Source organism: Salminus brasiliensis, chromosome 9, assembly GCF_030463535.1.
Source record: "Salminus brasiliensis chromosome 9, fSalBra1.hap2, whole genome shotgun sequence".
Classification (NCBI taxonomy): Eukaryota; Metazoa; Chordata; class Actinopteri; order Characiformes; family Bryconidae; genus Salminus; species Salminus brasiliensis.
In genome coordinates this window covers 2,476,617-2,489,952 of record NC_132886.1, presented here as the reverse complement: position 1 = coordinate 2,489,952, position 13,336 = coordinate 2,476,617, and the positions used below count along the sequence as shown (strand labels likewise).

The 13,336-nt window shown below is 38.1% G+C and overlaps 1 protein-coding gene across 1 annotated transcript in view; it reads right to left on the bottom strand.

The window, feature by feature from the left end:
- abhd3 (abhydrolase domain containing 3, phospholipase) overlaps positions 1 to 13,336 on the bottom strand; it is a 43,695-nt gene that overhangs the window by 15,267 nt on the left and 15,092 nt on the right. Inside the window, exon 4 of the mRNA XM_072687136.1 lies at positions 10,353 to 10,398. Coding sequence (XP_072543237.1) covers positions 10,353 to 10,398 — 46 coding nt within the window. The remainder of the gene's footprint in view (positions 1 to 10,352; positions 10,399 to 13,336) is intronic.

The window sequence follows — 13,336 nt, the reverse complement described above, 5'->3', positions numbered from 1 at the left end:
CACTATGAGATTCTCCTCCATCTCAGATACTCAGAGATCCAACATGATGAACACCTTACTGCACCTCCATCAGCACTGCACCCCATCTACACTGCACCTCCATCAGCACTGCACCTTTATATACACTGCACCTCCATCTACACTGCACCTCCATCAGCACTGCACCTCCATCAGCACTGCATCTACATTGCACCTCCATCTACACGGCACCTCCATCAGCACTGCAGTGCCATCTACACTGCACCGCCATCAGCACTGCACCTCCATCAGCACTGCACCTCCATCAGCACTGCACCTTTATCTACACTGCACTTCCATCAGCACTGCACCGCCATCAGCACTGCACCGCCATCAGCACTGCACCTCCATCAGCACTGCACCTCCATATATACTGCACCTCCATCAGCACTGCACCTCCATCAGGCTGAACTGCTGGCCACTGAGGTCCTGACGCACCTCTTTATCCCAGGCAGGGCTTGTGTAAGACGTTTTACAAAGATAAACAGCTGAGCTTTAGATCCCCCCTACCCCACCCAACGCACCCCCACCTTACTACACCCACGCCTACACAGCTGATTCAGCTCGTATGGAATTGGCAATTAGCGGATGTGCTGAGTCAGGTGTGTTGGACTGTGCAGTGCGGTGGAGCTCCAGCGCTGGTGTCGGGCCTTAATGTAACGTGCCTTCAATTCCGTTCAACACCTAAACTACTGTAAAATCATATCTAATAGGAATGATTCAGTAACCACGCTGAAATGATTCAGTAACTACTATGAAAATCTGCACTATGTGTCCAGTATGAATTCATCAGTATTCACTATATATAAAACTATAAATGATTCAGTCTAAAATGATAAAATATGGATCATTCAAGAATCTTCTACAGATTTTCAGTATCTACTATAATTCAGTATTATGTTTATGTCCATTAATTATGATTATTATTACTTCTTAAATACTGTTATTGCTCAGCAACTATTAAATATTATTCACCATCCATCCATGAATTATTTAGTATCTACTACAAATGTTTCAGTATCTATTATAAATGATTCAATATCCACTACGAACTATCCAGTACATATTCTTCCTTTTCAGCATCTATTATGAATTATTCTAATGATTTAGTATGTATTATTAATATATTCAATATCCAATATTAAAAATTTCAGTATCTACTGCAAATTGTTCAGTATTTTTATGAACTGTTCGGTATCCAGTATGAATTATTCAGTATTTATTATACATTATATGTTATTATAAGGCACACTATTATACTATTACATTATACATTACATTATTAAGCAGGTTTTTACATTATTGCATATGTTCTTACAGTATTATGCATGTCATCACATTATTAGCCACATGATTACCTTATTAGAAAAGTTATAAGACACATTATTACATTCTTATGCGAGTTATTACATTCAGACATGTTCTTACATTATTATGTTAAATTAAATTATTAGGCAAAATATTACATAATATTATAAGGCACAATATTACTACTATTAATATTATATATGTTTTTTCATTATTGCATGTTATTGCATTTTACATTATTAGGCACATGATTACAGTATTAGAAAATTTATCTAATATTAAAAAGGTCGGTATCTACTGCACTGTTCAGTATTTTTATGAACTGTTCGATATCCAGTATAAATTGTTCAGTATTTATTATACATTATTTAATAACCATAATGAATTATTCAGTATCTACTGCAAATTCTTCAATATTTATAATGAATTTTTCAGCATCTATTATGAATTATTTAGTATCAACTATAATTTTTTCAGTATCCATTACAAATTATTCAATATCCACTATGAATTATCCAGTACCTATTCTTCATGTTCAGCATCTATTACAAATTATTTAACATCCACTTTTAAATATTTAGTATGTACTATTAATTATTCAGTATACACTATGAATATTTAAGTATCTACTGCAGCATTTATGCATTTTTCAGCATCTATTATGTAACTATTTAGTATATATTATGATTTTTTTCAGAACTTATTATGAACGATTCACTATAAATGATGTAGTATCTATTATGAATTATTAAATAATCTCTATAAATATTTCAGTATCTAGGTTTGAGTCTGAAGAATCATTCACATTGTCTCTAGAGGAGAATTCTAATGGCCAATCAGAAAAGCAGCAGAGACCGTTCATAAATCCTCATGATGCTATCATGTCTAAGAATCTGCATCTCATGAATATGGTGAACGCTTCTGAGATGAGTCGGGGAGTTGGACATGAGTTGGGGTGGTGATCATCCAACACCCTGACCTCACTAACGCTCTGGAGGCTGAATGCAATCAAATCCTCACAGCATTTCTGAAGTAGAGACAGTTACTCCAACAAAATCAGGATCGACTTTTAATGTCCTTGAGTTCAGATGAAACACTGAATGAGCAGGTGTCCCAATACTTTTGGCAATGTAGAGTATGTTTGAGTGAGTAATTATATTAAACTGCAGAATAAACGTAAGTGAAGGGAGGTTTGCCATGATACGGGCCCTTTAATTTATACTCAGCCAGTCTAACACACACACACACACACACACACACACACACACACACACACACAGGCTGTCCTTCACTGTAGCGGTTAATCAGGGCCACATCAGAGCCGTTTCTGGTGAAAGCCGGAGTCTGAACACTGTGTCCAGAGCTGGAATGGGAGCAGCCCACTGCCCACTGCCCTATTAAACACAATGAAACACATTCACCCAAACTGACCACAGAGGCAGGACAGCTTACGAATGCTGAACACTCGCGAGAGGCGCAGGAAGAAAGACTGGTCCTGACGTTCGGTTTCGGAGTCTCATACTTTCACTGTTTCATCTATTTATTACTTTATATTTATTTATGAATATAATATCAATCAATAAATATAATAAATATGTATTATATTAACTCATATTAATCCATTTTTATTTTCATTTTTGTTTGTATTTACTTTAATTGTTTTTTAAATTTGTTTACAATATTTTATAATATTGTAATATAATATAATATATTTGTTTTTCTGTTTGTTTATTTCTAATGTTCTTAGATATTGTCTTAGACGTTGTTCTTAGATATTTTAATTGATTTATTTTTATTTAATATTATTTGCCCTTTTTTTTTTTGTCATTTCATTTGATCATGTATACATTCAATTTTTTTTTATATACTTTTATTTATTTTTTATTTTATTTATTGAATTAACGGCGCTTTACATATCATTTATCAAATAATATCAAATCATAAATAAAACACATCATATCATAATTATCTTTTTAAGCATAAAAAGACTTTATATAATATATAATATTATGATTTTACAAACTCACACTGCATTTCAGCTTCCTCTAAAGCAGCCGGTCAGACGGAGAGTTCACCCCGCTGGTAATGAAGGGAGGTTGGTCAGAGTTACAGGACAGTGCCTGATCTCGCTGTACAGATGTGACCCAGCAGAGCTAATGTACATGTCTCTCTCTGCAAATCCCCTCCGGCACAATGCAGGGATTAAACCTTACAGCTGCATTACGCTGAAGACCACTGGCCCTGACCGGACCCCACAGAGCTACTGCCCACAGCTGTGCTCTGAAGAACTGACTTCACTCCAATGTGTCCCTCATTTCAGCCTGAACACCTTTATCCTTTATCCTTTATCCTTTAGAACACACTGTTCACCAGCAACGCAGACCTGCCTCTCCGCTCGGGCTGGATGTCCTGGTATGGTAATGAGGTAAATCACAGCATTTAGAAACGGGGACTGTTTTAGCACTTAATATGAATATTTTCCCAAAAAATATGTAACACAAATTTGATCTTAACAATAAATTCCAAATATTATAAAAGCCAAAAATGAAAGTATTACAAATGATAAATCTGAAAATGTAATCATGTAATAAGATCTTTCATTAATGGTAAAACAATAGTATATAATACATTAATAGCCATAACCCTCTATTACATTACCAGACAGGTTATTAGATTACCAGACAGGTTATCAGATTACCAATTACCAGACAGGTTATAATATTACCAGACAGGTTATTACATTACTAGAACGGTTATTACTTTACCAGAAAGGTACATTCTCAGATAGGCTATTACATTATAAGGAACAGTATTACACTTAAGTGCATTATTACATTATTATACATGTCATTTTATTTATTAGGCCATTTATTTTATTGTAAGGCACACTATTACATTATAAAGCAGTTTTTACATTATTAGACATAACATTATTATGCATGTTATTAAATCATTAGGCACGTTATTACATTATTAGTAAAGTTATTTTATTATGAGACACTATTACATTATAGAGCAAGTTTTTACATTATTGCGTATGTCATTACAGTATTATGCATGTCATCACATTATTAGGCACATGATTACACTACATTACATTACTAGGAAAGGTATTACATTCAGACATGTTCTTGCACGTTATTAAATTATTAGGCAGGTTATTTTTATTATTAAGCACACTATTACATTATTACATTATACATTACATTATTAAGCAGGTTTTTACATTATTGCATATGTTCTTACAGTATTATGCATGTCATCACATTATTAGGAACATGATTACCTTATTAGAGAAGTTATTATAAGACACATTATTACATTATTATGCGAGTTATTACATTCAGACATGTTCTTACATTATACACGTTATTAAATTATTAGGCACAATATTACTACTATTAATATTATATATGTTTTTGTTCATTATTGCATGTTATTATTATTAGGCACATGATTACAGTATTAGAAAAGTTATTATAAGACACATGTTTACATTATTACATCAAGTCAAATCACGTTTATTATCACGTCACGTTACTCAGGTGTAAAGGTGAGTACAACTGAAGATACTTACAAAATAGAAATACTGAATATTTACACATTAACTTATACTACACACACACACACATTATACACACACTCTCTATTTACAATGAATATATCTTAGGTATTTTATAATATATATAAGATATATGTAATATATATTAGGTTATTAGCTATGTGAACACATTACTGGGAGAGTTATTAGTTATTGCATGCATCATTCTGGAGGCTATATTTCAGCAGTAAGCTGGATTTTGTGAAATCTCGACCCCAGTGAATTAAAAATGGGCGATGGGACATTTATTCACCCCACATCTACATCCCTTCCTGACAGACAGCCAGCTCTTTAATTCCTCTGACTGAACCGCACTGAACGCATGCTGAGCTGGACCTGAAGAGGCTTCACTGACCCAGCAATTTCCACTCAGGACACACACACACACATACACACACACTCACACTCAGTTAATCCTGCTGCTTCATCCGGCCGCCGCTCACACTGCCTGGGCAAAAAATCCCTCTTAACCCTTTCACACCCTTTCACGTCCAAGTGAGCCACACTTCTGGCATTAGATTTTGTGTCCAAAAGTATCCAGACACCTGACTTTCTATCAAGTGAGTCCAGCTGCTTTAAGGTATTGCTGAAACCTACAGAGAGCAGCCGTGACCACATGAGGTCACATGAGGTCACCTAAGGTTACTGAGCGTGGGCAAGAGGTGCACGGTGCTCTGGAGTTCATGGAGCTCCATGCAGTATCTTTGGGATGGGCTGGAGTGGCAGAACCGATCATCATCCAACATCAGTACCGGACCTCACTGATGCTCTCACGTGCCTGGATGCAATCCAACCCTCCTCACAGCAAACCCCCAACAGCTAGCGTCCTGCGCTGACGTCGATCAGCTGTGTCAGATATGTCTGGAGGATCATGGTCTGATCTGAACAACAACACCGCTCTAGACCCCCGCACTGTCCCCCCAGCGATGGCGTGGGCAGAGGGGTGAGGAGGTTCAGGTGATGATGGCATGGAAGCACAATCAGCTGAGAGCTCACAGGATCAAACTGACCGACTCTTGGAGGAGGTGTGTGGACAGCAGTGCTGAACTGCCTACTACACTATTTGGACAAAAGTATTGGGACGCCTGCTTATTCATTGTTTTTTCTGTAATAAATAAAATAAGTTATAGACAAAAATAATATATTGGAGGTTTTTAGGTTAAATAATCTATTATTATAGTATACGTGTGTGTGTGTGTGTGTGTGTGAGTGTGTGAGAGAGAGGGAAAGGGGGGCTGGTTTAGCTCTCACTCTCTGTGTGAGAGGTCATTTATGTAGGGCGACAGGGGAACTCTGTGTACCTGTAATTTAATCCCTAATCAACACACACACACACACACACACACATACACTGTCTGCTCACCCTCTCACACACAATTCAATGTAAATATGCAGTGTTGTTAGTAGTGTTATTAATCATCATCAATACTAGAATTATTAACATCAGCACTGATTTTAATATTCCCTGTGAAAAGGTCAGGACACCCCATGAAAACCGCACGTTCTCCACTGCACTGGGGCGAGCAGACAGTGTGTGTGTGTGTTGATGTGGGGAGAGAGCTCCACCCACTCACCCTGCTCTCTCGGGGGGCCCCGGCTGCCGATGGCTAGCAGCATGACCGGGATTCAAACCAGCGATCCTCTGTCATACTGACAGTGCCTTATTCCCTCCGCTGGACCACTTGGGGGCCTTGGAGGTTTTACAGCTGAAAAGAACAGTCATTCACAATGCAGCACTCGGGTGAAACAGGCGCCAGCACTGCCAGTCAGCGCACAGGCGCTTCATGACTCCGAGCACTGTTCAGTTCATCCTGACAGTACTACAGTAATGAGAGCTGTACCAAGACTCTGAAAGCCACAGTGGATCACATGTGGACTGAAAACGAGGTTTGTAAAGTATTTATTTAGCTCTGTTTACTCATGCAGCATCAGAGATAGCTAGCCTCTTGGCTAAAGTACAGCCTCCAAACATGGTGGAGGTAGTTTCATCATAAACAGCTCACAGTGAGAGCTAGCCAGGTTAAAGTACAGCCTCCAAACATGGTGGAGGTAGTTTCATCATCAACAGCTCACAGTGAGAGCTAGCCAGGTTAAAGTACAGCCTCCAAACATGGTGGAGGTAGTTTCATCATCAACAGCTCACAGTGAGAGCTAGCCAGGCTATAATACAGCCTCCAAACATGGTGGAGGTAGTTTCATCATCAACAGCTCACAGTGAGAGCTAGCCAGGCTAAAGTACAGCCTCAGAGATGCTGCATGAGTAAACATAGCTAAATAAATACTTTAAAAAACTCGTTTTTAGTCTAATTTCACTGTATTTCATCTCTTACGTTACATTTCCTAATTTTCCTACCTGTTCACAGTCCTCTCGCACTGGAGAGTTTGAGTGTGGGTCTGCCGCAAAGTCCAAGAGGAAACACTGTGTGATAAAAGCCCTGCTGTTCTGTTTTACAAATAGATAATTATTGGATTATTTGTAGATTCATTCTTCAATTATTGTTTATTTTTTAAATAAATTAATAATGTTTGTAATATAAATTACGCAAAAAAATAATAGTTTAAATTAAGTGCATCTCTACGTGTCTGGCAGAATGCTCTCAGAGTTCAGATATTAGTCCTGTGTTTAAATCTGAATAATAACTTCTTTACATTATAATTATTATCATCATTTCTTTACATTAATTGAGCAGCTGTTTCTGAGCAGTTGTCATTTCTGCAAGTAAATAAATAAATAAATAAATAAATAAATGCTCTAAATAGTAAATATTTTTATTTGGATTTTAGGGAAAATGTTGTCCATGGTTTATGAAATACAATGCAAATTTTAATGTCACTAAAACACACTGCCTATAAATAGTAAACCAGGGTGGTCTCTTCTCTTTTTCAGGAGCTGTATACTGCCATATAAACACTGATCCCATAAAGCTTACTGACGCCCTCCTTTTTTTTAACAAACATTTTTATTAATTTTGTTATGAAAAATTAAACAAACTTATTTTGTTAAAGCTTTTTAGATGATCTCACTTGGTACCAGATATAAAAAAGTACATCCTATAAAAAGTGGAACTCTATAAATATCCGGGTTTAGAGTCGTCGATCCAGTATTTAAGTCAGAGTTGGTATCGGTGCTCAGTACCGAGAATCTGGTATCAGTATCAGAAAGGAAACAGTAGTATCGGTGCTTCCCTACTAATATATCATCACTGCCTTGTGTCTCCATTTTTGATTTTCTCCATAAAATAAATCTGGCAGGTCTTTATACTGTATCAGAATTTCATGAATGAACGGACCAATAGAAAGGCTCCAAAATGACCTGGAGTCAAAACTGATGTCCATTGAAAGTTCAGAAGGTTTTTTCCTCCTCCTGTACAGATGCTGCTGATCTGCTCAGTAATAAACACTAATAATAACACTCCTACAGAAAGTGGTGGTGGTGGTTCTCCATCACTGTGTTCATCATTAGAAGTTCTCCTCTCTCATGGAGTCTAGTGTTATTTAGAGTTCTCCTCAGATCAACACCTGGTTTGGTGGTAAATCAGGGCTTAATGATGGTAAATCAGGTGAGCTGCTGCTGCTGCTGCTGATGGAGTTGAACACATCCTCCACGCTGTGCTGGCTGGACTGGGGGCGTCCAGGAGAACCCTGGAGGAACCGAGCTCTGTTCTTCAGACTAGCTCACCAACAAGATCTCACTACTTTCTTTCTTCAGAATGAGAAGCTCTTGTTTCTCCTTTTTACTGGATTGATGAACTCTCTCTTAATGCTGGGAGACATGATTCAGAATAATGGGATCAGGGGTCTAAAACATAAGTATAAATACACTAACGATTTACAGACACACATATCCATCTGCCCACACACACACATGCACACACACACACACACACACACCCTGTCCTGCTGCTCTGTGCTCTTACACACGTGACCGGCCCGAGTTTGTAGGTGAAACCCTCCAGAAAGGATTATCACATTGCTGCAGGGATTTTGTGTAAATGTGTGCAGTGTGTGTGTGTGTGTGTGTGTGTGTGTGTGTGTGCTGTGTATTAGAGGAGAGAACACACACTGGTACAGCACACACACTCCACTGTACCCAAAGTTCATCAGGGCCAGAGCTGGAGTCGTGATGAACTGCACAGTGCGGCGTTCCGGCAGTCCGGGGCTGTCTGAGGAGCTGAATCAGGAGGGCCAGAGCAGAAGGACAGGGGCCACAGCAGGGGTCCAATGTAACACTGACCATTTATGTAGCTCAACAGATTGACTGACCCTAAAAACTGTTAGAGAACCTTATGTAGTTGTAATGAAGTCCCAGAATTCACTCCTGTATTATTTGAATCTCCTCTTGGTGGCGTAACAGAGCATGGTGGAGATAGTTTCATCAGCAGCTCACAGTGAGAGCTAGCATCTAGGCTAAAGTACAGCCTCCAAACATGGTGGCGGTAGTTTCATTATCAACAGCTCACAGTGAGAGCTAGCCAGGCTAAAGTTCAGCCTCCAAACATGGTGGAGGTAGTTTCATCATCAACAGCTCACAGTGAGAGCTAGCCAGGCTAAAGTACAGCCTTTAAACATGGTGGAGGTAGTTTCATCATCAACAGCTCACAGTGAGAGCCAGCCAGGCTAAAGTACAGCCTCCAAACATGGTGGAGGTAGTTTCATCATCAACAGCTCACGGTGAGAGCTAGCCGGGCTAAAGTACAGCCTCCAAACATGGTGGAGGTAGTTTCATCATCAACAGCTCACGGTGAGAGCTAGCCGGGCTAAAGTACAGCCTCCACTCCTCCAACTTATTACATCTCCATCCATTGAAGGTTATCTCCTTAGACCCTGCCTCTAAGCCTGAGCTTTTCACTCTAATAACTCTCATTACCGTCATATTTAAAGTCAGTTTGATAGGCCCCAAAATAGAGCCCTGTGGGACTCCACAAGATATTTTAAACCACCCTGTTACCACATAATTAGCAATTCTTTTCATTATGATTAATAACTGCATTATGAATGGAGGGTAAGGTGGAGGGTAGACCGGAATAGGAAGGTGTTTTCCCTCTCCTGTAGGGTTGCCATGTATTGCAGTGTGTTTCCATGCATACATCAAATACACGTGTAAGATCATGCTGATAAACTCTACAAACACCCATAAGCACCATTACAGCCGCCAATCATTCTGAAGGACACAGCACTTGTGTACTATAAATACATCCCGCCTATATTTGACCTGCGCTGTGTCACGATGACAACGTTAATGCAGCCGGTCACTCATACAGAGGAGAGCCAGGTCAGACACACACACACACACTGCAGTGCAATACAGGATATTTCTCAAGTGGAAACCCGCTGCAGAGGCAAGACCTCAGTTAACCAGTACCCACAACCCCCCTGTCCCCGCTTCACTTTTCAGGAAGAAAAACACAGGAAGTTGTGGTCTTACCAGCAGCTTCTCGCCGGACACGCCCCTGTTGTTAAACACCACACATCTGAAAAACAAAAAAAAGAGTCCCATTACTACACACAAACACACACACACACAAACACACACACAGACACACAAAAAAAATATATATATATATCTCAACCTTGTTCAGTGAGTGTCTACCTGTAATTAACTCTATATAACATTAGAATAAACCCAAATAAACAGAAAGTCAGTGAGAGTGTCTACCTGTAATTAACTCTATATAACATTAGAATAAACCCAAATAAACATAAAGTCAGTGGTCAGTGAGAGCGTCTACCTGTAATTAACTCTATATAACATTAGAATAAACCCAAATAAACATAAAGTCAGTGAGTGTCTACCTGTAATTAACTCTATATAACATTAGAATAAACCCAAATAAACATAAAGTCAGTGGTCAGTGAGAGTGTCTACCTGTAATTAACTCTATATAACATTAGAATAAACCCAAATAAACATAAAGTCAGTGAGAGTGTCTACCTGTAATTAACTCTATATAACATTAGAATAAACCCAAATAAACATAAAGTCAGTGAGTGTGTCTACCTGTAATTAACTCTATATAACATTAGAATAAACCCAAATAAACATAAAGTCAGTGGTCAGTGAGAGTGTCTATCTGTAATTAACTCTATATAACATTAGAATAAACCCTAGTAAACAGAAGGTCAGTGGTCAGAGAGCTGGGCTGTGATATGAAGTTATTGAGCTTTAATGTATTTGATACAGCAGAGCTGCAGTAGATGCTGAGTGGGCTGTAGCTCCCACCCCATCTTACCCACAATTCCCTCTGTCTGTGTTTTAATCACTGTCTGAAGAGGGTCTCTCTCAGTTCAGCACCGTTTTAATGCTGGTCTCAGCTGTTTACGCCTCTCTCTCCCTTTCTCTCTCTCTCTCTGTCTCTCTCTCTCTCTCTCTCTCTCTCTATCTCTCTCTCTCTCTCTCTCTGTCTCTCTCTCTCTCTCTCTCTCCCTTTCTCTCTCTGTCTCTCTCTCTCTCTCTGTCTCTCTCTCTCTCTCCCTTTCTCTCTCTCTCCCTTTCTCTCTCTCCCTCTCTGTCTCTCTCTCTCTCTCTCTCTGTCTCTCTCTCTCTCTCCCTTTCTCTCTCTCTCTCTCTGTCTCTCTCTCTCTCTCTCTCCCTTTCTCTCTCTCTCTCTCTCTCTGTCTCTCTCTCTCTCTCTCCCTTTCTCTCTCTGTCTCTCTCTCTCTCTCTCTCCCTTTCTCTCTCTCTCTCTCTCTCTATCTCTCTCCCTTTCTCTCTCTCTCTCTCTCTCTCTCTCCCTTTCTCTCTCTCTCTCTCTCTCTCTCCCTTTCTCTCTCTCTCTCTGTCTCTCTCTCCCTCTCTGTCTCTCTCTCTCCCTTTCTCTCTCTCTCTCTTTTTCCCTCTCTCTCTCTCTCTCTCTCTCTCGTCAGTACCGCAGGCCTGTACTGTTTGATGTGGCTCTCACAGCTGCAGCAGCTCTCTCTCAGACACTGCAGGGTTTCTACAGCTACAGGTGTTATTCTGGCACACAGGTGCAGCTCTGTCACTTTCCACATACATGTGCATGTACAGAGACCACCGCTAACACACACTCAGCGGTAATGTGATAACAATGATAACAGTGCTAACAGCAATAAACGTAATAAGCAATAACAACAATAACAGTAATAACAGCAATAAAAGTAATAACCGTAATAACAGTGATAATAGTGATAATTGGGCGAATAGCAGGGTGGTCTCCACATTGACTTGTGTTTAGTAGTGTCTATGATTAGAGGTATCTCTTAATTATTAGTCTATTCAGACTAGCTGAGGTTCTTCTTGAGTAAACAGTGAAGCTCTTATGTAAGTCGCTCCGGAGAAGAGCGTCTGCTAAATGCCTTAAGTGTAAATATAGTAATAATAGTGATAATAGCAATAAGAGTAATAACAGTGATAATAGTTGTAACAGTGATAACAGTAATAAAAATAAAAGTAATAAGTGATAATAGTGATAATAGCAATAAGAGTATAACAGTGATGATAGTGATAACAGTAATAACAGTAATAAAAATAAAAGTAATAAGTGATAATAGTGATAATAGCAATGAGAGTAATAACAGTGATGATAGTGATAACAGTGATAACAGTAATAAAAATAAAAGTAATAAGTGATAATAGTGATAATAGCAATAAGAGTAATAACAGTGATGATAGTGATAACAGTAATAACAGCCATAAAAGTAATAACAGTGATAACAGTGATAACAGTAATAACAGCAATAAAAGTGATAACAGTGATAACAGTAATAACAGCAATAAAAGTAATAACAATGATAATAGTGATAACAGTAATAACAGAAATAAAAGTAATAACAGTGATAATAGTGATAACAGTAATAACAGCCATAAAAGGAATAACAGTAATAATAGTGATAACAGTAATAACAGAAATAAAAGTAATAACAGTGATAACAGTAATAAGTGATTACAGTAATAAGTGATATCAGTAATAAGTGATAACAGTAATAACAGTAATAAGTGATAACAGTAATAAGTGATAACAGTAATAACAGTGATAAGTGATATCAGTAATAAGTGATATCAGTAATACGTGATAACAGTAATAACAGTGATAAGTGATATCAGTAATAAGTGATAACAGTAATAAGTGATATCAGTAATAAGTGATATCAGTAATAACAGTGATAATAGTGATAACAGTAATAAGTGATATCAGTGATAAGTGATATCAGTAATAAGTGATATCAGTAATAAGTGATAACAGTAATAACAGTGATAAGTGATATCAGTAATAAGTGATAACAGTAATAACAGTGATAATAGTGATAACAGTAATAAGTGATATCAGTAATAAGTGATAACAGTAATAACAGTGATAAGTGATATCAGTAATAAGTGATAACAGTAATAACAGTGATAAGTGATATCAGTAATAAGTGATATCAGTAAAAAGTGATAACAGTAATAACAGT